The sequence below is a fragment of the Peromyscus californicus genome, unplaced genomic scaffold (genome assembly GCF_007827085.1).
Source record: "Peromyscus californicus insignis strain IS unplaced genomic scaffold, ASM782708v3 Scaffold_4__1_contigs__length_199733344, whole genome shotgun sequence".
Taxonomy (NCBI): Eukaryota; Metazoa; Chordata; class Mammalia; order Rodentia; family Cricetidae; genus Peromyscus; species Peromyscus californicus.
In genome coordinates, this window is record NW_026294562.1 from 63351433 (window position 1) to 63376078 (window position 24646).

General features: G+C 49.8%; 1 protein-coding gene and 1 long non-coding RNA gene across 3 annotated transcripts in view; one reads left to right on the plus strand and one right to left on the minus strand.

Moving 5' to 3' along the window:
* Positions 1-23738, minus strand: part of Adgra1 (adhesion G protein-coupled receptor A1) — a 43534-nt gene extending 19796 nt beyond the window's left edge. The window contains exons 1-6 of one of the 2 annotated variants that reach the window (XM_052714747.1): positions 23231-23725; positions 22360-22557; positions 16677-17245; positions 11369-11496; positions 9396-9519; positions 5232-5377 (exon numbers count right to left, since the gene is read on the minus strand). In XM_052714747.1, the coding sequence (XP_052570707.1) occupies positions 5232-5377; positions 9396-9519; positions 11369-11496; positions 16677-16688 (410 nt within the window). In that variant the 5' untranslated portion in view covers positions 16689-17245; positions 22360-22557; positions 23231-23725. Of the gene's footprint in view, positions 1-5231; positions 5378-9395; positions 9520-11368; positions 11497-16676; positions 17246-22359; positions 22558-23230 lie in introns of both variants that reach the window. The other variant, XM_052714748.1, reaches the window with a different exon arrangement.
* LOC128095614 (uncharacterized) overlaps positions 11520-24646 on the plus strand; it is a 39412-nt gene continuing 26285 nt past the window's right edge. Inside the window, exon 1 of the long non-coding RNA XR_008213278.1 lies at positions 11520-13075. This is a non-coding gene — a long non-coding RNA (uncharacterized LOC128095614). The remainder of the gene's footprint in view (positions 13076-24646) is intronic.

Below are 24646 nucleotides of genomic sequence, written 5' to 3' on the forward strand. Positions count from 1 at the left end.
GTGGGCTACGCCCAATCCTGCTATCTCTCTCAACCAGGCAACTCAGCTTTTCCTCAGGCTTCCTTCTCCCAGCAAACTTCTCTTCAGCATGTGCCCCATTCTGCCCATGTGCTAGGCCTGTTCAAGGTCACCCTCCCTTCAATGGCAAAGCCGGATTGTGCTTGTCAGAGACCCCTAGTTCCCTAGCTGAGGTCCTAAGACTCTCTTTCCCAAGACTTTCTGCTCCTGGGTTTCCCTAACGTTTCTCTTGGTTACTTGTGGTTTCTTAACTCACAGAGGCTCAAGATAGGGCTAAGGAAGGGATGTGATCCCCACTAAATCTACAGTTGGGTTTGGGCCAGAGACCCCTATCAGAGCTCTGGACCCACTGCATGATGTCTGGATGACTTCTGATCAGGGTCCTCAACACCAGATACTTTCTAGAGGCTGTAGTTCCCACTGAGCACGTGACAACACACCTGCACTCCCCACTCTCCCCTTCCCGCTCCAACAGAGCCGGAAGAGGCTAGTCCAGGCACAGCCTAGACTTACCCGGGAGGGAAGATGGGCAGTCACCTACTCTCAGTCCAGTCTTGCCCCTTCCCTGGCTGCAGAGCCATTGGGCACACATAGAATTTTCTAAACATGATAAAGGAATGAGACTCGTTTGTTGGTTGTAGCAAAGATCTCTTCACAGAGTCTGAGCAGCTAAAACCTCACCACCTTCTGTGACCAAGCCAGGACTTTTTGATTCCAATGATCACTAAAACAAAAATCTCCACAAGTTTCCAGATAGTTTCCTCCTGTTTTCTAATATCTAACGATCCGTGAAAACAAGACCCTTAAGTAACCAAAGACCAAGGAAGAAATCCTAGGGAAACACGGAAACTATTTTGAGATAAATGAAAAACCACACACTATGCTTTGGGGGCCCAGCAACGCCACACACAAGAAAACTTACAGCTGTGAAACAGCCATTTTAATGAAAGATTAATCCCCCAGTTTCACATGGTTAGGAACTAGGAAGAAGGACAAAACAAACCCGTTCACACGGAAGAAAGGACAGAGCAGAGATGACAGAACAAGAAAAAAAAAATAGAGATAGCGGATACACCAAAGGCTGGTTCTTTAGAACGCTCAATAAACTTAGCGGATGTGCGCTACACTAAGCGGAGGGAGAAGGCCAGTACTGGCTTGGAGTCATGGCCAGAGCAGTCAGCCAGACAGGAGAAAAGGAAGGACTCTGACTGGCATGGGAGGAGCAGCTTTGTTGCTAGGCACCAATGACGCAGTCATTGCATGCACACAACTCCTAGGAATTAACCAGCAAAACCTTTGAAACTGATAAGAGAATTCATCAAAGCTACAGGAAACAAGATCCACACACAAAACCAATTGTATTTCTATAGACAAGCATGGGCTGATTAGAAATGAAAATTAAGAAAGTCTCAATTTATAGTAACTTTTTAAAAAATTCTTATTTTTACCCTGCCATCCCTGCTGGCTTGGAATGCACTAAGTATCTCAAGCTGGTTCTTAACTTTTTTTGATAACCCCCCTGCTTTAGCCTCCTGAGTTCTGCCAATACAGGCACGGGCCACAACATCTAGCTATAGTAATATTTAAAAAGAAAAATAGACTTAGGAAAAAATGTAAACAAGGAGGCCCAAGACTTCGGTGTTGCGAACTATAGGGGGAAATCAAAGATTTCCATACATGGAAAGGAGGTTGTGTCTGTAGAATTGAGATGTCGGTCCAGTGACAATGACAATGTTTCCTTACATGGTCTGCAGGCCACATCATCCCTCACTGCAGGCTGAACTGAAAAGATCTGACAGACCGCCCAGGGCCAGCGCTCTTCATCTTTGGCACAGGGCTATGAGCTGGTGTGAATGCCTGACCTGTCCCTTCATGGGGTTTTGGCCTTTGATGACTTGTGTCTGGGACATAAACTCCATGTCTGAGCATCTGCTTGCCTGGCCCCAGCCAGGATCCTGTTGGCAGCAGGGCTAGTTATGCCTTCTTCAAGACACCCCACTGTTGAGGAAGAGACCTGAGTTGCTGTTTCTCCATATATCCAGGGGCCATTCTCTAAGAGCTTGGCTGGCCATGGGTTTCTCAGGGTGTCCCTTAATTGTGTGTGTGTGTGTGTGTGTGTGTGTGTGTGTGTGTGTGTATGTGTGTGTACATTCGTGTGGTCACACGCACATCTAGAGAGAGAGGGGAGATGAGACCAGGTGAATCACTAGCTAAAGTCACAGAATCCCCGCTGAGAGTCTAGTCTTTTTTTGTTGTCATGGAAACTACCAACCTCGGTCATGACTGAGGAGCAAATACTTGGTTTCAACCTTGGCAATGAGGCCCACTCAGCTGCTCTGTTCTGGGTCTCTGTGGATCCCCTCTCTCCTTGAAACAGCACTAACACACATGTGGAGGCTCTAGGGAGTCAGAACCCTCTGTCCTCATGGTGTCACCAGTGACACAGTCTGCATCATATCCGGCACTCAGACAGAGGGTCTCAGGCTTGCACAGTACTCATTGCCTAAGTCCTGTGAATCTTCTGTGGCTGGAGTTCACTACAACGTTTCCCTAAGGTGGGTGTGTCTCCACCGAGCTGGGCAGGGAGTATATTTAGAACACTGAGATGGTAATGCTGCCTTAGGGTCGGGAAGGTTGCTGGAAGTGTGGAAAGTTCCAACAGTGTGTCCTAGGCTCTCCCAGAAGCCCGTTGGGCGGCTCTCTTAGTACCCCTTCTTGGAAACCTGCAGGCTAGGCTGGCCACATGGGTCTTTGCACACAGGAAACAGAGCTCACTAGCTGTACCCATGGGATCTGACTGTTCTGCCTGTGGTGGCCAGTAAGAAGGGGTACAGGTATTCTGTCCAGAGAGTAGTTAAACAGGACATGCATCTGGTGGGCACTTTGGGGTTCTTCTTTTCTGGGACTGTGAAGTTCTCGGGACTCTAGAACTAATTTCAGTGCATGCTGATATGCACTTAGGAGTTTGGGGACCAGAGCAGGATGCAAATCCAGGGAGATGCCCATTGTAGTGTCCCAGGAAGAGACACCTGAGTAAGATATTGGATCAAGGAAGGCATGTTAGAGGCTTCTGGTCCAGAGATGAAGGGTGTACCAGCCAGTGTTCTCTAGAGTAACAACCAATAGGATATATACATATACATATATATACATATATATGCATATATATTTTATAACTATATTCGTTAGATTGGCTCATACGGTGGAGGCTGGGTAGTCCAACAATGTCTGTCTGCATGATGGAGAGCAGAAGATCCCTAGCTGCTTAGTTAAAAGGCTGGAAGCCTTAGAAAGAGAGAGACCAGCGATGCCTCCGTCTGGGGCTGGAAACCTGGAAGCTCCCTGGAGAGTCGCTGGTATGATTACATTCAAAGGCTGAAGAAAATGGAGTCTGGTGTCCATGGGCCATGGCAGCCAAAATAGATGTGCTCTCTCAGGAAGCATGAGGCTTGCACATGCTGGCTGGGGTCCTCCTTTTCTCATGGCACTCCATTTGGTCCCCAGTCTAATTGGATGCTGCCGCCCACATACAAGGTGGGCCTTTCCTCTTTATTGCATCACATACCGGTCATCTCTGGAAATGTCCTCACACTCATACCCAGATGTACTTCTCTGGTCCCAGGCATCTCTCAGTTCAGTAAAGTTAACAATCAAGATCGAGCATCAGAGGGCTCCTCATGGGGTCTGAGACGAAAGGCTCCCTCCTTCCTTCTCCTTAGCCCCTGGCCTCTCTGAGAAGGACCAGGTGCAGCAATTCCCTTACCAGCCCCAGGCTGGATCAGAAGTCAGCAGAAGGAAGCAGGCCTTTAGTGGAGAATGAAACAGACACCCCTCCTAATCCCTGAACCTGCACCCCCAAATGACATTAACCTGTAGAGTGTGACCCTGTGGAAAGCATGCATATGCATGCGTACATGGACAGCATGTATCTACAGGGGCTATGTACCTGTGGATAGGTGTGCCCATGCGTATACAGAGGGTACATACCTACATATGTATATACAGGGTGTGCACTTACAGGTAGGTATGTATACCAAGCCCATAGCTAGCCATGGGGGCAGGGACTAGGGAAGACAGGAAAGGTCAGACATGCCAGTGACCAAGGGCTGCTGGGTTCCCAGCACCATGGTCCATCCTAGTACATCAGGTCCTGGTAGGCCAAGAAGGATACTTGTGGAACCTCAGTGGTCTACAGAACAGGTAAGGCCTGCTTTATGTAGGGTGGCACTTATGCCCAGGGCCTCCAGGCAGGCTACTCTGAATGTGGCTTTTGTTGACTGAAGTGTTGGGGGGTTGGTGTTAAGCAAGTGACAAGCCTTGGGTCTCTTATTGTTAACTTCTGTCTACTATGGTTATAGGCATGTTCTTGTCTAGCTTTCAATTGCTCCGCAGCACAGCTGTTTTCTAGGGGAAGTGAGAGGGCTCCAGTCACTTCCTAGATGGGCTAGTCCTGTGGCTTCTCTGTCTCTGACCCTGGAAAGAGGGAAATAACCATCCTGGTGTCTTTGTCTTTGAGGGCTATTTCCATGACCCCAGCATATGCATGGTTCCAAGTCTGCTGAGAATTCTCCCCAAGGAGAGAGGGTAGTGGACATCCACAGGGTCCCAACAGGTCAGTGCACAGTGACTATGAAATTAGTACTAGAATGTGCAAAGGTTTTCTACTAGTTAAAAGCAGATACCTTAGTGTCACTGAGACCAGGAAGTAAACCGAAGTCACAAATGCCCAGTCACCATGTATAGTCACCACAGGGGGCATGGAGGGACCTTCTACCAGTAACTGGGCAGCTCAGTGTCCCATGCAGTATAGGGACACAAGTCCCCAGGCCAGCCAAGCTCCAGACAGAGATACCATGGGCAGTGCCCTGCCCTTCAAGTTGCCCCAGGCCTACCTACCTTGGGTCTTTGCCCCTATCTTAGCCTCAACGCCATGGCTGAACCCATCTTACCTCAGGACTTTGCTCTACTATCCCATGTTACCCCTGGTCCCCATATTTGGCACAGTGCCACCCAATTCCTGCCCCCAGACCCCCCCCCCCAACTTACTGTGCCACCTCCTAGCTCTGTCCAGCCCTCAGGTCACTTATGCAGGCCAGATCATCTCCAGCCCAGAGTCTGGTGGGGAAGGTTTACAGGACACATAACAGGTATGTCCAGGGTCATGGGTTCCTTGGGCTCAGGTGGTGGAGGGGCCCATGAACATTCTTGGATACCTGAGCAAGGGCTGCTTGGGGTACGGTGGCTGGTCTGCACCTGGGCATGGTAGGGCCTTCTTGGTCACCTGTTTGTAGATGTTCCTGGCAGTCACTCCGATCCACAGCATGGTAGAAAGCGTAGAATAGTGCAGTGCAATGCCCACCTGGGAGGGGAGAATGTCAGCCAGCCACCTCCTGCAGCCACCTGCCCCAGCACAGCGCAGCAGACTCCTTGTGTGCAGCCCAAACTTCCTGTGCTGTAAGTGTACTGAACCCTGGCAGCTACTCTGCAACTGTTTAGGGACAATTAAAAAAAATGAGACCACCAGGAGGACAGGTAGGGCATGTGTCAGGGGCAGCCAAGGCTTTGAAACTGTTCAGCTGTTGGCTGTGCATGTGAACCTGTGGGAAGCTCGTGGTTTTGCATACTGGTCCCTGCTCTGAAGGAGGATGTCTATGCCATCCTTATGTAGGGGTCCTGGTATGCACACCTGCTTGTGGACTCTGGCTCCATTCTGGGGCCCCCAAGTGGAAGGCAGGCACAGTTGCACAGCAGGACTCTCAACATGTACTCACTGCGGCATTGAATTTAAGGAAAGGAACCTCAGGGATGATGATAGCCCGCTCTTGCACGTCAGAGTGACTCATTGCTATGGAAACAGCCTCTGGAGCCAGTCCCATCCAGCACTTTTACGCTGGCTAATTACGCATTCTGCACTGCTTCATCTCCATCTGATTCCATAAAATAAGGCTACCTTTGAGGTAATAACCTGACATTTTGAAATGACAAGTAAAATATTGCTATAATCGGAAAGGACATAAATGTTTAAGGAATATGGAGATTTCCTGAATAAAGCTAACATTGCACCATTATAATGATTTATCAAATCCAGAGTTCAATTTTTACTTATGAGCAAATGCTGTAATAATTGATGAGGATTTGGGGCGGGGTGGGGGGTAGGAAGATCGAAGAACTGTTTATGGTTTCAGATGGCTTCGTAGGTACAGTGCAGCATGTTCTGTGAGTTCAGCCTTCCCTTTGGTCTCGCTGCTGCTCAGGTGAGATGGGCCATATGAACATCCTAAGCACACTGGGCTCACCCCTCCTGGATGAGAGTAGGAGGTCCTGGACCTGGGTGGCAAGAGCTATCTGCCATCTAAGAGTTCAGGGCAAGGGCAACCAGAAAAGGGGAGGGCAGTCATGGTTTGAAGGAAGGTCTGGAGTGTGGCTGTCATTGTCATATGTAAACAGAAATGTCAGACTCATTCTCAGAAGGGCTCCTGCTTTTGGCCTTGAAGCATTGGCCCGGGGCCTTGAGGTAGGAGGGAGCCCGGCTAGGAGGAGAGAGAGAGGAGGCCTGGCTGCTTCCTTCCTTAAGCTGTGTCTCATCCAGGCTGTATGATCAGGGAGCAGGAGAAGGTGTACAAAGGGAGGCTCTGTCTCTTAAACACCAACTTGAGGCAGAACACACAGGGAGGTCAAGGGAGATGCCGCCTGGCTTCCAGACAGCATGTGCTATTGAAAGGGAGAAGCAGGCTGACACCCTCCCTTGCTTCCGGACCCAGGGCCAGCACTGACGCACATTCATTATGTGGGACTAACAGCAGCCGTCTGCTTTGTTTATGATGTCACTTAGTACTTTAATGAGACGCACGGTCATCTTTCTGTTGCCATGACAACTGTCTGTTCTTGCCAGCCATCCAGAGCTCTGGACCACTTCTCCTGGTTGTTCTATGGTGATGCTGAGCTTGGATGGGGAGGGGCTGGGACTCCTCTACTCAGTCACCTGGTTGGTTGCTAGTCAATGTGGGGACACATCTAGCTTTCAGTGATCTAGCTTTTAGCTTGCTCCTCTCAGGTGTCTCCCTCTTAGCAGGTGAGGGAGCAATCGTGCTGGGTGAGCTGGGCCAGCTCCTGACCTACCAGGCTGCTGATTAAAACCAGCCTGGCTTCCAGCTCAGGGGGGCCTCAGAAGCAATAGACAACCTCCCCTCTGCTTATAGGCATGGGGAATTAAATGTCCTGGTGTGGTGGAGATTGTCACCTGGAGTGCCTTGTGGGAACTGAGGTCCCCACCCTTTAGCTCTTATTTACCTGAGTTCTTCCCTCTTCCCCACTGCCCTTGAAGTGGTTCTGTGTCTCCAAAAGCTCATCTGCCTGTGGCTTTTTTTTTCTCTCCTTAGTCTGCTGTCCGTAACTTCTCCCAACATAGCCTGGCAGATATGTTTCCACTGGTCCCACATCCCTAACACTGCCTGGGCCTGGATGGTATGCTGCCAAGTGAGGGATGGATAGAGGCTGGCCACTCCAGGAAAAGCCACAGGAGACCAGACGGTGTCAGCTTTCTGCAGTCCATCCTACTCTAGCACACAGGGACCTGTCCATCATCTGGAGTCCCAGTGTTTGTTACTAAGGATTTCTCACTTGAGCATGACCCTTACAGATCTTAGCTTGGAGGATGATATTTCCAGGCCCATTTGTCCCCACCTACCAAACCTCTCTTCCAGGTCCTGCACCTGTAGAATTTTGGAATGCCATGGACGACGCCTGCCTCCTGGGGCTTCATGGGGCTGGCCTGAGCCTCGGGCCAGTGCCAGACTTCATGGAGGCACTAAGATGATTGCAATGGACTGTGTGGCCAGCAGGCCCCAGCTGTGCAGCACTTGGTATCAGAGTAAAGACATAAAGATAATGACCCACTCAACTGCCTTTTGGATGGCTTCTGGACAGGCTTTTATAACAGGAGTGAGTGGGATTTCCTAGCCCTCACTGTGGCTGTTTCCAGCTCAACAGAGGCAGCAATGGAGGAAGCTGTCTTCTCTCCCTTCCATTCAGGCATGTGGTACTGTCTCTTCTGCTTGTCTGGCCCAGGCCTGGGTAGTGGCCTGGCTTGCTGGGGTTGGATGTGTCACATAGTCACACATTTGGTGCCCAGAGGACCAGAGCACGGGTTGTGTCTTTCAGGTGTGGGTGTCATGCTCACAGAACACTCCGAGCCTCAAATGGTATCAGTGTAGGGAAACAAAGTAGCAGTGATTGAGTTGGTTGAAGCTTCCCTGAGCTAGGTGGGTCTGGGTGGGAATCAGGTAGGTAGGAGGGTGTGTTCTCTTAGCCAGGCTGTTCTGGGGACAGCCTTTAACCCGCTGATCCACAGGATAAGCCTCACCTTCAGCTAGCTACCCATGCGGGATTACAGAGGAGCCAGTTAGTGTGGCTATTGTCATTAATGTGGGTCCTGTGGTCTTCAGGTATTGGTTGGGGGTCATTTCTGCAGCAGCCAATAGCTATTTGCTGAATTTGCAACAGTTAGGGATACCTGAGAACCCATGGTGCAGGGAAGTTGTTGGCCATGAAATGACAGAAACCACCAAGGTCTTTGGTAAGTTGCTTTGGGTCCTTGGGTTCCTGCCTGGCCTCACTCATGGAGCCTAAGTGTGGAGCAGGTCTGGGGGCAGGACAAACACAGACTCCTTACTGGGGGTGCAGATGGCTCTCTTCCTTGGCCCAGAGCCACAACCCGACAGGGCAGTCCTGGGCTTGACTTTGAAAGGAGGCTCTCTAGCATCACTTTAGCTGAGGACCACAGGTTATTTCTATTTCCCGTTTAAGCAAGTCAAACCAGGCCACATGTGTGAAGATGATGTGCCTTGTGATTTGAGCTATTCTTTTCCATGCTTGGTGTTTCAAAGCTCCCTCCTCCCTAAGAAAGAGGGATGCTCTGCCTGATTCATGTGAGGAGAGAGCCTCTGCTGCCACTGGTACCTATAGCTGGCAGATCTACTTTGCAATGTGAGGTTAGCACCTGGAAGGTCTCACTCAGCCCACCCCTGGGTCCTGCCTTATTGGTCTTCAGGAAAGGCATCATGTCCCCATTCTTGTGAAGATCACCATTTTCTGGACAGTGTATGTCTAGGTATATGGCTCACTAGTCCTTAGACAAGTTGCTGTAGTAAAAAACAAAATTGTTTCATATGGCCAAATGTTGAGCAAAACAACCTGCTTTCAGATGAAGTGGGATTATAATACGAACCCACTATAGAAGCTTCAATATTCTCTCCAGGAGCAACAGCTGAACACACACTAAGATATTATTTTATAAGCAAATTAACATTCGTTTCCACTTCGGTAAGAAAGCTGGCATGCACACTTTTGCTTTTCAGCATAGGGAAGGCAGCACTCACCGCTTGGCATAGGATGGGGTGCTTGGTCCGATTGATGCCGCCGGCAAACACTGTGAAGGTCAGAGCTGCGTGGAAGCAGAAGTTGAGGAGCGCGTGCCGGCCTTTCCGGCTGATCCGGATGGCACTGTGGGAGACAGAGGTTTCACATTAAAAACTACTGGTCCAGAGAAGAGCTTGGAAATACCACACCTTGTCCACAGTGGGAACAGTAATCCCTCAGTCGGACTGGGGGCAACCCATCCAAAGGACCAGACCACGGGAAAGATAGACAACTAGGCCTTGTCCTCAGCTGAGAACCTCAGCAGGTTCTCACTTGTACAATGCTTGGAAAGGCTTCTGTAGAGTTTCTACCCCTCTGCCCATTTGACAGAGACTGACTTGTCTAGGGACTCAGAGGGGGAAGTCATGCTCCTGATTCCCACGTCAGCTTTATCTCTGAGAAGATGTCTGATGCACAGAGAGGACCGGGTTAAGTGACTAAGAGTATGATTGCCTTTGGTTATGATAATGTCCATAGTCACCAGCGTGTCTAAAGCTCTACCTAGCCAGCTGGGGCAGGGCCAGCCTTGCTCAGCTTATAGCTCTGACTCCATCATGGCTGTGGACATGTCTAAGTCTCCTCCTACAGCTCCTGTGGTCTGAGCGTGCTTCTCAAAATCCCTGTAGAAACCTAACCGCCAGCGTGGTGGCATTAGAGGATGGTTGTTGGAGAAGAGCTCTCACCAACAGATGTAGAGCCTTATAAAAGAGACCCCTAGGGGCTGCCTTTCTCTTTATACCACTGGAGGACACACACACACACACACACACACACACACACACACACACACACACACAGAGAGAGAGAGAGAGAGAGAGAGAGAGAGAGAGAGAGAGAGCGCTATTCATGAACCAAGACATGGGTTCTCATCAGACACCAAACCTGCTCTGTTCCCTCACTCTTGACTTCTAATTTTTAGAACCATGAAAAAACAATTTCTACTTTATCCATTATTATCAACCAGTCACTGGGTGGTAACTTGTTAGAGCTGCCAGAATAGACTAAGAACAGTTTTGAACCTATTCAAACCTCTCCCACAACAGGGACCTTGTCCTACCAAGCCTCCACTTGTGACTGGCTGTGAACCAGGCCTAGGCATTACTCATACTGTTGGTTATGGGTTTGGCTGTGGCTATGGCTGGGATCCCCTCCTTTTATGTCCTAGTGCATCTTCTAGAAATTCAGACACACAGCAGTCACACACATCCCCATTCCCAGACATAGGCAGCCAGAAATGAACTCAGAAGTAGACCTCTGTCTAGAAGGCTCTCACTAAATAAAAAGACTTCAAGGTTCTGCAAGCCTGACCATGCCTCTTAGGATGCTGGAGCCAGCATGCTTCCATTTCAGGATGGACTTACTTCACAGTTTTACAAGAACACAGAGGCTGCTATTAAGAAGGTCCAGTGAGCCAGGCAGTGGTGGCACACACCTATAATCCCAGCTCTCAGGAGGCAGAGGCAGGAGGATCTGCATGAGTTCGAGGCCAGCCTGGGCTACAGAACAAGATCCAGGACAGCCAGGACTGTTACACAGAGAAACCCTGTCTTGAGAAACTAAAAAAAAAAAAAAAAAAAAAAAAAAAAAGGTGTAAAAGAAGGTCCAGAGGGGGCTAAAGAGATGGCTCAGCAGTTAAGAGCACTTGCTGATTTTCAGAGAACTCAGGTTCGGTTGTCAGCACCTGTATAGTAGCTTATAACCATTCTTAACTCCAGTTCTAGGGGGATCTTTCACCCTCTACTGGCCTCCTTGGGTACCAAGCACACATAAAGAACACATACATACATGTAGGCAAAACATTCACACACATAAAATAAAAATAAATTAACAACGAAAAAAGAAGGCCAGAGACCCAGGAGGGAAGGATTGGGTTTTCTCCAGTACTATGCCCTAGTGGCCACTGTTCCAGGTAGGGTGAGGTAGGCTCCCTTACCTCTGGTGCAGGATGTAGGTGATGACGGAGGCAAGGAGGCACAGGAGCATGACCGCAGTGCAGGCATACACCACGGGGTGCAGGAACTCCCCTGGGTACTGGGGCAGGGAGAGAACAGTCTTCAAATCCTGGAAAGGAAGCCGAGACTTGAGTGACTGATATGGCCAGGATTCTTTATGTGATTTGTCAGGTATCTCAGGAGGGGTCAGGCTGGTAGCTGACAGACACTCTGCTCAGTGGCTAACTTGTGCAGGGTGTAGGGCATAGTATCCCAGGAGCTCACCTGGGATTGGTGTCTTCCCAGGGCTGCTCAGCTGAGAGCATCTTCCCATGACTCTGAGAGCAGCTCCTAGAGGTACCACTTCTACAGTGCCCACACCTGCCTCTAGCCGTCTTTCTATCCATGTCACCAGCTTCAAATGCATGCATGTCTGCTGCCTTCAGAGAAGCTATAGAACACTCAGCCTCCCCAGCCCACTTCTGCACCCCACATTCATTGACATTATGCTTTTAAATGGCTCCCTGGGGAATTCTGCACCATGTTTCAGCAGCACTAAGACAGTGGCATTGACCTGAGCAGATGGAGAGAGAGAAGTTGTTATGAACAGTAGGTATGGCCTCAGGACCTTTTCCACCTTTACCCACTTTACTGTGTATCAGAACTGTAGTAACAGGTTAAAGGTCACAATTCAAATGAAAGCATGGCTTTCCTGTGGTAGAGAAACACAGAGGAATGGATGTCTGGAATGGGAACACTTAGAAATCCTTGGGGCCCTGGGGGTAGGTGTCCTTGCTCCTATGTTTAGGGCAAGAGGGTCAAGTCTTTGCTTGACCTTGAAGAGACACCTGGTCAGTGGGCAGCCAGGGCTAGTGTCCACAGTGTCCTCATATGTCTCACATTTCTGGGTCATAGCTAGTGCAGGGCAGAAGACTGAGAGGCGGGTGTGGACATGGGTAACACATGAACAACTCTCTAGAAGACATGGGGTTTAATGGGTGGGATGCCATGTGTCCCTCTCAGATAATGATTTCCTAATGAGACATTAGTGTTGTGGAATATTTGTTTAAACCAGGCAAAGATGTCTCACATTTGTTCACGCTATGTAAAGACGTGTTGCATTTGCATTAATAGAATAAAACTAACGTGGGCCCAGAGATGTGGGGTCAGCAACTGGTTGACCGGAAGTAGCAGGGAGGAGCTTAATGTGGGTGTTGTTTTAGCTGGGGCAGTGTGGAAGTGGGTAGCTTCTGGGATGCCAGCGAAGAGTTAGTCAGTTGCTATTCTAAATCTCTGAGCTCATGAGTTTTCACCCTAGCCTTTGAATCACCATTGTTTGGGGCTACAGAAGTCCCCCCCCCAGGCTACGGCCTTAACAGCCAGCCGCTAGTAGTTTAAATCGCAGCTGCTGTAATGAGGTAAAACAACACATTGGAAAGCTATCCTTAGTACAGGCACACTGTAGTGCTCTCCACTGGGCACCATCATATCCTACCCTCCTGACTAGGAAACTTCCCACACAGGGCCCAAGGAAGGGAACTCGACAGTCAAGATATCTACAGGATGATCCAGCTAAGGAAGGATGCCCCATAGGACCATACATCTGTGCCCCAGGAAGCCTTAGAAATGCTAGCCGGCATCAACTGCAGGAGGAGCCATGCCTGAGTGAGGATAAGGCGCCTGTCACGGGATGGGAGTTTCTGAAGAGGGTGAGTACTGTTTCCCCAACGAGTGTGTCTTCAACTGGCCCCTTCTTCCTGGACAGCCAACATCTAGTCTGGTGGTTCAGCTCAGTTACATGGCATACTTAGGACATTTGCCCATGGGTATTTTTAGGAACATGGCTAGAGTCTACTTCATTCTCTAAGAAACAAGAGCCTTCATTAAGATTGCCTGAGTGCCCCTGACTTCAAAGGCTAGCTGCTTCCTATAGTGTGTTGAGCAGAGGGTCCCAGACTCAGTGTAGAGCCTCCTCCCCCAGGACACTTGCTCTCTTAGGGAGCTCACATGTCCTTCCTTGGTGGTCTGTCCGCAGGGTATTTGTGTTTGCTATGGACTGAGAGAGGACATTCTGCAGCCCCTGTGAGCACCAAGGCCATTATTCTGTTTGTCTAGGCTCAGCTGCTTCCTGTCAGACAGGAGTCAGCTCTTGAGTCATGGAAAGCACGCTTGCTGGTGAGATCAGGATACCCACACACCTGATGAGCTTGTGCTACTAGAAGGTGGGGTGCCTCGTGGGGCTCTAAGAGCTCTGGGTTCAAATGGGTTCAGCTGACATCTCCAGGTTCTTGTGCACACGGGTCTTTTCATGGGGGGGGTGTCTTAGAATTTGGATCCATTTTGGACATTGTTACTAGTGAGTGAGTGAGGGGAGATAGAGATAGAGATAGATAGATAGATAGATAGATAGATAGATAGATAGATAGATAGATAGATAGCGATAGATAGATAGATAGATAGAGAGAGAGAGAGAGAGAGAGAGAGAGAGAGAGAGAGAGAGAGCAAGAAAGAGAGAGCGCACGAGAGGGAGAGAGCAAGTGAGCTTTCCAGCACAGTTCTTTCCTTGCATCTAGGTCTCTTCCCTGGAACTAAAACTCTACAATGATCCTGAAGGCCTGTGGCTTACGAGTCTTCCATGGCCCTCCTCAGGGTCATTGTCACTGTGCATCTGGGGTGTGGGGATGTCACAGGGTGCCTTCCTGACAGTATCAGACTCTTGTGATGGGAAGGATCTGGGGACAGCCATGGAGGGCAGAGGGCTCAGTTCTAACCGAAGCAGTGTTTGCAGCATCCCTGGTATTCTGAGTCAGGAGCAGTGTCCCACATTCTCATCCCCAGGCCCTACAGGAACACCTGCATTTGGATACTCCTATCCATGGCTTGAATTCACATAATAAAGCCTCATGGGCGGCCAAATAAAAAAGCAGGACTGTCTCCACGTAGCAGACAGAATGCTCAGAGAGCCAGCTTGCTGCGCACTGATGTTTTTTGAAGGATGCCGTCGAGACAAGGGTCACAGAACTTTGGGCTGAGGGGCTCAGTCTCAGCTGTATATTCCCAGGGGTGGCCTTTAACCCTTTAGTGGCTCTGTAAGCTTGGGAGACTAGGCCTGAAGGGGTGGAGTCACCTATGTGAAGACAGACTTCAGAGACTAGGGACAGGATGAGCCAGGGGATGACCAATGGGCTTGGTAAGAAGTGAGACTTGACTTGGCTTCCTGCTTGTTTGTATCAGAACGATCAGCAGTGCCTTTCTGCATTTTTAGAGGTGACATTTAAAATTCAAAGTAGGCAATGCAAAATGGAGATGCATTTCATATTTTAAAGTTCACACATGGGCAAGTTCCTCTCAAGGAGTCTACTGTGCAAATGTTCCTTGGGCAAGATTCCAGTGATCTGACATGGGGTCAGGCAGGAGCTGCCTGGCTTGAGGACAAAGAGTCCCTCTGCAGCTGTGGAGCCAGAACATTCTTTGGAGCAGTGATGGTGAGCAGAGCCTGGCTCCCAGGTCACCACATAAGAGCTCTCAAATGACCAAAGCCTGTTGTCCAGCTGTGTCTCTCGCTCCAGCAAACAACAGCTAGCATGCTGATATCCACATGCTCCTGGCTGCCGGCTACCCAGTTTCCCCTCTCATTCCACAAGAACTCCACATCAATGAGGTCTGGTGTGGAGGTCATGTTGACACTCCAGAGGATGCCGAGCTCATTAGAATCTCATTATAATGATACAGATACACCCACCCTGCTGTCACAGATCCGAATGTAACCAAGTCAGGGGAGAAAAGAGGCAGCACCCTGATTCCTGGAAGTCTCCTCCCTTCTCTGAAGACAGCGTGAATACTTCACTGTCAGAATGCAAGCCTAGTAAAAACCCAGACCTTAGAGCAGCAGGCTGCAAGCCTCCAGAGTCGAGCTTCCCCTTTCCGTTCATTGACCACTGGGTAACACTTCCTGCCTGTTCCCCAGAACTGTTGGGTGATGCTATCGGCACTAAGTAAGAAAAGAAGTGGGAGATTCAATAGCAGGAGAAGAAGGGCCACCCCAGAGAACCCTCAGAGGCAGGGTGCATTTCAATGATGGCTAAAGGCTGCCCCCAGTTATCTAGGTCCAGGTAACATAACCATGTGCATTGCTTATAGGATGGACTGATTGTTCCAGAAGCCACTGTGGACATGTCTCTGCTCACTGGGAAATCCCAGAGTCCCTTTCTCTTAAGATGGCTGCCCAGTCAACAGTCTTATGAATATCCCCACTGTGGTGGTTTGAATAAGAATGGCCCCCATAGGCTTAGTCACCAACAAGTGGCATATTTGAAAAGATTAGAAGGATTAGGAGGTGTGGCCTTATTGGAGGAAGTGTGTCCCTGGGGCTGGGCTTTGAGGTTTCAAAGTCCCATGCCAAAACCAGTGTTGCCTATGGATCAGGATGCAGCTCTTAGCCATGCTTGCCTGTTGTCACGGTCTCTGCCATACTGATAATGGACTAAAGCTCTGAAACTGTACGCAAACCCCCAGTTGAATGTTTTCTTTTATAAAAGTTGCCTTGGTCATGGTGTCTCTTCACAGCAATAGAGCAGCGACTAACACATCTGCCCTAACATACAGCAACAGGTTTCCTGCCATAAGTCATGGCTTCCTCTCACATTTTCATTTTAGTTTAGTTGATGTATCTTTTAGGCTTGTTCTGCCAATGGAACGAGCCAGGAAGCTACACAGGACAGACGAAAGGAGGGAAGGGGGACAAGAACTCAATCACGTAATGTGACAGCTCTTGGAGACAGTGACAGGTGGAAAGGAATCTCCTGAACCTGGCAATGCCAGGTCTGAAGGCACGTTCCTTCCTTTCTGACCTGGGAGCTTCGAATAGAGGGAGCAGCTGGATCTTTCTGGTTCCTCTTCTGGTTTGTTCCCTCCCTCCCTCCCTCCCTCCCTCCCTCCCTCCCTCATTCCTTCCCTCCGCTAAATTTTCTTGTGGGTCTGTATGTCAGTGTGTATGCATGTGTGTGCCTATATGTGAGTGTGATGTGTGCCTACATGTATATGCAGAAGTATGTGCCTAGTGTGTGTGTGTGTGTGTGTGTGTGTGTGTGTGTGTGTGTGTGTGCAGAAGCCAGAGGAGGCTGTCAAGTGACCGTCTCTTTGAGACAATCTCTCACTGAACCTGGAGTTAGCCTCATGGCCAGTTAGCTCTAACAGTCCTGTCTTTGCCCCACCAGCACTGGGGTTATAGGAGCACGTGGCCATACCTGACTGTTTATGTGGGTGGTGGGGTTTGAACTCAGGCTCTTGGGTTTCAACAAGTTGTCTTACCCACTGGGTCATCTCCTCAGCCTCGGTTCTTCTTCCTACTTAGTTTTCCGGGGTAGTCTTCCTCATCTGCATCTGTGGTTTTGTTTGAGTTTGGTTTGTGACAGGGTCTCTCACTCTGTAGCTGCCTCAGCTGCACAAGTGCTGGAATCGCCCATGTGAGTCCCCGTGCTCGGCTTGGTTGCTTGTCTTGCTCTTCTTGGTTCTGTTTTCTTTTCTGGGTCTGTGCCAGCCCAGACTGGTTTCGCTAGAGCCTGATGCATTTCCTTGCCTGTCTTTTCAGTGATAACTGGGCCTTATTGATCGATCAGCCTTCCGTGGGAAAAGCAGAAGGTAATGCTCAAAACGCCAACTGGATGGTCCGTGAATAGAGTCCGCTGTGATTTCCTTTTTAGGGGGGATACATGGGATGGCGAAATCATGAAGAAAGGCATTTTGAAGAGTACTATGGGGACTTCCTTCTAGGCTGCTGGTTACTTTCTCAGTGTGGATCGTTTAAGGGGAAGTTGAGTAGATGGCAATAGCTCTACCTGACAGGAAGGTAGCTCTGAGACATTTCTAGTCATTTAGACCTTGGAATAAACAAAAGAAAGTGGAAAACAAACAAAGAAACAAACCAAGTCAAATAAAATGAAAATCAAAAAACAAAACCCCACCAAACCCTGGGAGCAAAAGTTCTGAGCTGTTCATAAACACAGCCGTCTTCCGGCTGCCTGTAAGGGGGGTGGGGCAGGGCCAGGCCAGGCCATTCGCTGGCTCTTAAGAACCACAGCCAGGCTAGGTTGAAATGAACCCATGACATTTAGGTTCATATACTTTCCATAGCTTAGAGCTACAGACATCCCCTCACCCGTGATCCCAGAGCTGACTTCACACAGGTAAAGCTTCCCCTGTGCATCTGAAAGTGCCCACCACCGGCCTTTGAGACCCTCTGGCACTGTGGGGGGACCTTGAGGCTTGTCTGTGGGCTTACCCTTTAGACACCTTTCCAGGGCCTTCGGCATTTGAAATCATGTCATGTCTTGTATATTTGCTGATTTAATCAGTTATTATCATTGTGTGTGTATGGGGGTGGGTATGCGCATGCCATGGATCTTATGTGGAGGCCAGAGGACAACTTTGTGGTATTGGTTCTCTCCTTTCACTTGAATGTGGGTTCTGGGGATTGAACTCCGGTTTTTAGGCTTTCCTTGGTCTTTAGTCTCCTCTCTTGTCTTTTTTGAATGTGGAAATAGCAGACACAAAGGGCGTTGTGAATTTATCATGTATCTGGATCCTTGACCTCAAGTAGGGACTAGGCGAGGCCTTGTGTCCCTGTCAAATGTGGCTAAGGACCATCCAATGGCAGTGAGGTAAGCTCTGGGCCACAGCAAGTGAGGGCCAACTGAGCTCTCTGTGAAAGTTCCAACCTCTGTGGTTGCTACTGCTATTAATAGTGCTTAGAACAATGCAAAGCCCTGGCATTGTCACAACCAACAGACTAGAGTAGCACCTGACCAGCTAGACTCAAATATGACAATTACAGGGATCCAGGAACCAACACCGCATCCCAGCATTCCACACTATGTCACCCCCTCCCTGCCATCCCACATCACACTATCCGGTACCACATCTTCCCACCACACTCTTATATCCCACCCATGGGTTCTCTCACTATGACATCCCAGAGTACCCCATTACATAATGCCACCTTAATCCTCCCCACCCTACTTTATGCTATTTTATTCCAGACCATCTTAAGTCATACTATTTCAAAGAACATCATCCTAAACCACCCCATTTCATCCCATACCACACAAGTCCACATTATGCAACTCCACACCGCACCATTCCTCACCATGTCATTCCATACTACACCATCCCACACTACAGCATTCCATCCTATGTTATCCCACATGATGGCACTCTACAATAACCCACCTCCCAAGACTATATCATTCCTTGCCATCTCACTCCTTGCCATCCACTCCACATCATTCTACACACCATCCAAATGAATACCGTCTCATGCAATACCACTCTATACCACACCGTTCTCTTGTTTTTGAGACAGGGTCTTGCTATGCAGCCCAGGCTGGCTTCAGATGCATGTCAGTTTTCTTGCTTCAGCCTCCTGAATTTCGAAATGATAGGTTTGACCCACCATTCCCAGTTTACACAACCACACTGTTTGTCTATCACACATCTCACACCATACATTCCACACCCTATACCCCACCCATCACAGCCCATACCATACAACTTTATACCACACATTCTATACCATACACCTCACATCACACTATTTAACCCCACATATCCCACAGTACATATCCCTACTACACATTCCAAACCATACATCTATACCACACATTCTACACCATACTAGTCTGTATCACACATCCCATACCACACACCCCACACCATTTAATATTGCACTATTCTATACCATATATCTCATACTATACCACTCTGCTTCCCACCACACATTTTATACCACACACCCCATATCACACGATTCAGCACCACAATCCCACACCACACATCCCACACCACACATTCCACACCACAATCCCACACCATACATCCCACACCACACTTCCCAAACCACACATTCTACACCACACATCTATACCACACATTGCACATCATACATTCCACACCACACATTGTGTATCACATCTTGCACACCACACATTGCACACTACACTAGTCTATTCCACACATCCTATACCACAATCATACCATACATTTCATACCACACTGATCTATGACATATATCTCACACCACACCACACATTCTACACCATTTATCTCATATTAGACTAGTCAACATCACACATCCCTACCACACATTCTATATCACATATCTACACCATCATTCTATACCACATATCCCCATCACACTATTCAACACCACATGTCTCCAACACACATCCTTACCACACATTCTATATCCCACACTCCATACAATACACTCCTACACCACACATCCCACACCACACACGTGCACTATAAATCCCACACCACATACCTACAGCCCCATCCATACCACACATTCCACACAATCATGGTCTATATCACATATTTCATACATTTTATATTATACCATTCCATAACATACATCACAATCCATACCACTCTATACCACACACTCACACCACACATTCTACACCCATACATCTCCACCACACATCCCTCATCACATATCTACACCATATATCCCACATCACACATTCCACACCACACATCTACAACATATATCCCACACCACACATTCTATACTATACATTTCATACTATTGTATACCACAGACTCCATACTATACTATATGCCATACATTCTACACCACCTATTCTGGGCCACACCATTTCATACCCCACACCCCAACCCACCCCATTCTACAATGCACATTCTGTACCACACTATTCTATACCACACATCCCTCCCCACAACAGAATATGGCTGTCACATCAGTCTACCCTGTTTAGTTCCTCACCTCTAGTTGGCAGAAAACAAGAGCTATGCACGTGGAAAGTGCCTTAGTTGTCCCCCAGATGTGGATGCTCTCAAGGAGCAGCAGAGAGAAGGCAGGTGCTGGACCACTCTCCCTGTCATTGACAGGTATCACTTTGTTCCCTTTGAGAGTTGCTTTCTTGGTGCTAACTGTGAGAATCTCAGGTGACAGAGGGCAAAACCAACCGTGTCTGGGTGTCTGCTGGAATTAAACAGCAGTACCTGTTGTAGAAATAAGCTAGTTTGCTTCTGAGTTTGTTATCTTCTGTGACACAGATGCCCTGAGAAGGACAGAGGTGCCCTTGGCTTTCCACATTGGACATGGTCATAGGGAGGATCGGACAAAGACAATGTCTAGGAGGAGGAGTATGGCATGGCTTAAGTGAAGGAGGCTTGAATCCAGGGCTCATTTAAGCCCTGGTATGTGGTTCAGAAGACCAGGGTATGTGGCTGTGTCTTACGCCTGGGAGCAGGAAGGTGGCAGTTCACTGCTGGACATGTGTTGGGGAAGTTCCAGTAGCCATGGAGTATCAGCTAAGGCCATGCAGTCTCAGAACCACTGACCATTCTGTCCCTGGGTCCCAGGTGAATTGCCCAGCACCTGCACCACAGTCTGTGGATGTACAGAAGATGTGGCACTTCAGGTGGTCTACCTTCTGTGTCTCTCAGCTATTCTAATCTGTAAACTATCAGTTGAAAGTAAAAAAACCCACGAAAGCCCATAGGTTCTGGGCCAAGCTGTCAAGGAGACATTTGCAGTATAAGCTCTTAAATGGGCAGCCTTGGGCTGCTGAAGTCTGACATGGCCCTCGTGTAGAACAGAGATTCCCTACGGGGGCTGCTGGCCCCTGCTGTGAGTCCTGCATATGGAGGCAGGGGTTGCAGAGGGCAGGCACTTTGTGCCGAGGGAGATGAGTGTAGGCAAGGGCCAGGGGCTTGTAAGGAGTGGGGGAAGGCAGGGCTGAGCTAGGCAGCTAATTCTGCCCAGTGGGTCCCACAGGGTGGGCACTGCAAACACCCATGCCTCCTGAAGCTCCAATCAGTTTACTTATCATCTGCCAAGGGCAGGTTTCCATTTTGCAAACATCCTGAGTTTGAGGAGGAAAGCCACAAACCGTTCCAACCTAGGGCCGACAGCCATGTTGGGTGTGGCACCTGGGGGCAGCAGGAGAGAGAGTCAGAAGCCAAGGTACCCTTGAGCCCAGGCTGCTCTCCTTTGAGAGCTGCCAGTGCCTGGAACAGGTAACCTTGCTGGGGTCAGGAGAGAGCGTGGACACAAGCTTTGCCTCAGCCACCAATGCTGAAGTGATGTGGCTTTGGGCATCAGGGGTTTCTCTTCCGGGGCATTTTTGAATGGAGCAAGAAGCAAGTGAGACAGTGTCTCAGACAGAATGCTCCTTGCAAGGGAGACACACAGGTCTGCCCTGAGGCATCCATGCCCATGTCTGGGCTATGGACATGTTATCCTGGTGGCCATTGGCATTCTCGGCACGCACCCCAGCCGGAGCTGCCCTGTCAGCTGTCCCTTAGGAGCATACACAATGCATTATTTACTCAGCTGTCAGCCTTCCTGGAGACCGATAGGCAGCAACCACAATAAAAGCTTGTGGGAGCCTTCAGGAAGGGCCCCGCCATGTCTTGGACACTGTTCCAACCCGCTGACCACACTGCCCTTACCCCTTTCTAGTGAGAGAAACACCCTCGCACTCCTCTTGTGGCTGTAGCTGCCGAAGCCCTTGGACTTTCTGAGGAGCAGGAACAGTAGGAAGGGCCTGGTGACCTGACTGAGGCCCCCTCTGAGTGGGAGGGAACCTTGTCTAGGACAAGACAAGGTTTCCCAGGGCATGGACAAGAGCCCCATGGATGGATGCCACTCTGTTGATTAAATGATCCGACATTGCCGTGTGCCTGCAGCTAATTAGTATGAACAGCACCAAGTGAGCCAGTGAGCAGACAGACCCTGGCAGGCAGCCAGAGACCCAGGGCAGCCAGACCCCGCTGCCCTCAGCACCAGCCCCGGAGAGTTCTCCCACTCCAGGAATGAGCACAGGCTGGACAGTTGCTAACGACCTAACCACCCTGTAAGTGACTTCCCCGGCCAGGCCTCCTCCACCTAGCAGAGGTGGTAGTGCTTGATCTGGCGTGGACGCAGGGTGCCCTGAGCTGTTAGCCCCTTGGGCTGCGTACTCACCATGAGCCCTGCAGAGTTAGAGAGGCAAGCGCACCGGTGGGGTTGCTGGCAGCGGCCACTATGTTGCGCCCTTCTCCCCTCTAGCCTCCATGGCCATTTGGAAGGTCAAGTCCCAAACAGCAGTCCCCGGGGAGCTCCTGAGAAGGCGACCTCAGAGTGACTGTGACAGGATGGCTGGGGATCTGCAGGCTGACCCACCTGCAAAGACAATGCCCGTTCGGAGTGAAGGGAGGACTCTCCCAGCCCGTTACAGGCCAGTACCCAGGTACACTCAGGGAGCACCCAGTCCCTTTCCAAGTTCGCCCCTTTCTGGCTCCTATCAACCTGGCCAGCCTGTTGGAGTCCCTGGCTCAGGCTCCGTCTGAGGCATCCAGAAAGGTGGTGACAATCTGAGCTTTGGGACTCTGGAGGAAACCTGCCTTCTGGCAGCCAGAAACCATCCCTTGAGTAGTCCCTGCTCACCATCCCAACATAAGAATGCCACTTGGTTATTTCAGGCTGCACAAGCCAGACCAACATTATCAATTTAAATCAAGAGAATCAAATAAACCTGAATAAATCTCTCAGTGCCCAGCAGACCTGGCTGGCAGAAGCTTCTGTTACTTGACACGGCCAGACCTTGAGGGCTAGTGTCTCCCACATGGACATTCTTGCCCGTGCTGGAACTATGTGGTCTTGCAAGGGCTCTAAGCCCTGGACTTACCCAAAGTTATTCAGAATCCACCTTCCAACAGCAAGAGTGGTCCAACCCCTCATAGCCCCAGAAATGGCCCTCATGAGTGGACACTGTGGTGGGCCAGTAGCTTGGCCAGAAGCTCCACCCCTCCCCTTTCCTTCTCAGACACCAGGAGGAAGCCACCCAACTTCTCACCTATTTTGGTAAAGGCAGCAGGAGAGGCACAGGTCTCACGCTTGCTTCTCATAGGCGAGATGTGGCATGTCCCTCGTGCTAGGGAACAGCTTTCTGTGACGGAAGGCATTCGACTGGAGCTTGCGAGTGGAGTTATCAACAGATTGCAGAGCTGCAGCCTGGCGACTGGCTGTGGTCAGAGCACTGCGCTGGGGACGGAGCTCTGCACCCGGAGGGAGTGAGTCAGAGCCGAGAAGAGCAGGCATCCAATGCGCTCTCTGCAGGCAGTTTCCAGCTCTGGGTTGGGGGACGCCAGCCGCCTGCGCGCCTGATTTCTGCAGCAGCAGCCAGGGGAATGAAGGACCGGCCGGGAAGCAGGAGCTGTAACCATGGGGACTGGGGGAGGCGCGGACCGCGGCAGCGCCGTGCCCTGGCTCCCTGCGGCAGAGCGGGAATGGTTCTTCCCAGCCCGGCGGCCCGCTGCCCGTCACACTGCAGAGTCGATTTAAAGAGACAACCGACTAGGGTTTGCTGCTTGCTTCCAACAGATTCAGACAACTCACATTAAAGCATTTCCCCCAAAAGGAGGACAGCATGATGTTACTTCATTTTTAAAAGAGATCGCTGTCGGTTGAGGGCTCCAGGAACAGGAAGGTGAAAAAGGAAATTGATTTTGGAAGAATCTCCACAACCCTGGTATTAAAATATTTCTCAAATCCAAATGTGCCAAAACTGGGGTGAAGTCTATCTGAGCATGAGTCAGCAGGGTTGGTCTTGCCTGTGGACAGGGCCTGGCTGGGCAGGAAGTGTCTTCCCTAACCCCAATGTTGAACCCCTTCTCCCAGCCCGGGTCAAAAGAACTGAGCACTGTGAAGGAAAGTGTACAGCGGTGTTTGTCAGAGGCCAGAGCCCAGGCTCTCAACTGTAGTGGGATGGCCTGACCCAGGCTGCTGCCTGAGACGAGGACCAGGATCAGGTCTAGATTTTTCATAAGGTTAACCCTTTGGGGAGTGTTGGCATGGCACTGTGATTGGGAGACACCTGTCTGGGGGCCACTCTGGTTCAGCCCCACCCATCTACTCTGCTTTTCAAGCTATTGCCTACTCCAAGGGGGTCCCCAGGTTGGAAGCTAGAGTTCCCGGGGGAGAGATTGTTAAGAATCTTGAAGGCAGAATTAGATCCAGGGACATTGTAATTCTTGGTTTTGTACATCCTGTGGTGTGTAACCTCTGGGTGGGGTGTGGTCAAGTGTCCTCTGTCCCAGAGCTCAGTGGGAACATTGAGATGAACCCTGAACTTCAGATAAAGGGACTTGAGACCCAGAGGGGATTCTGCCTGCTCAGCACCCTATAAGTTGTGGAGACCTTCTTGTGTTCTAAACTCTCAGAGTGGCTTCTCCAGGGACTAGAGGCCAGCCAAGGTCCCTCCCTGATAGAT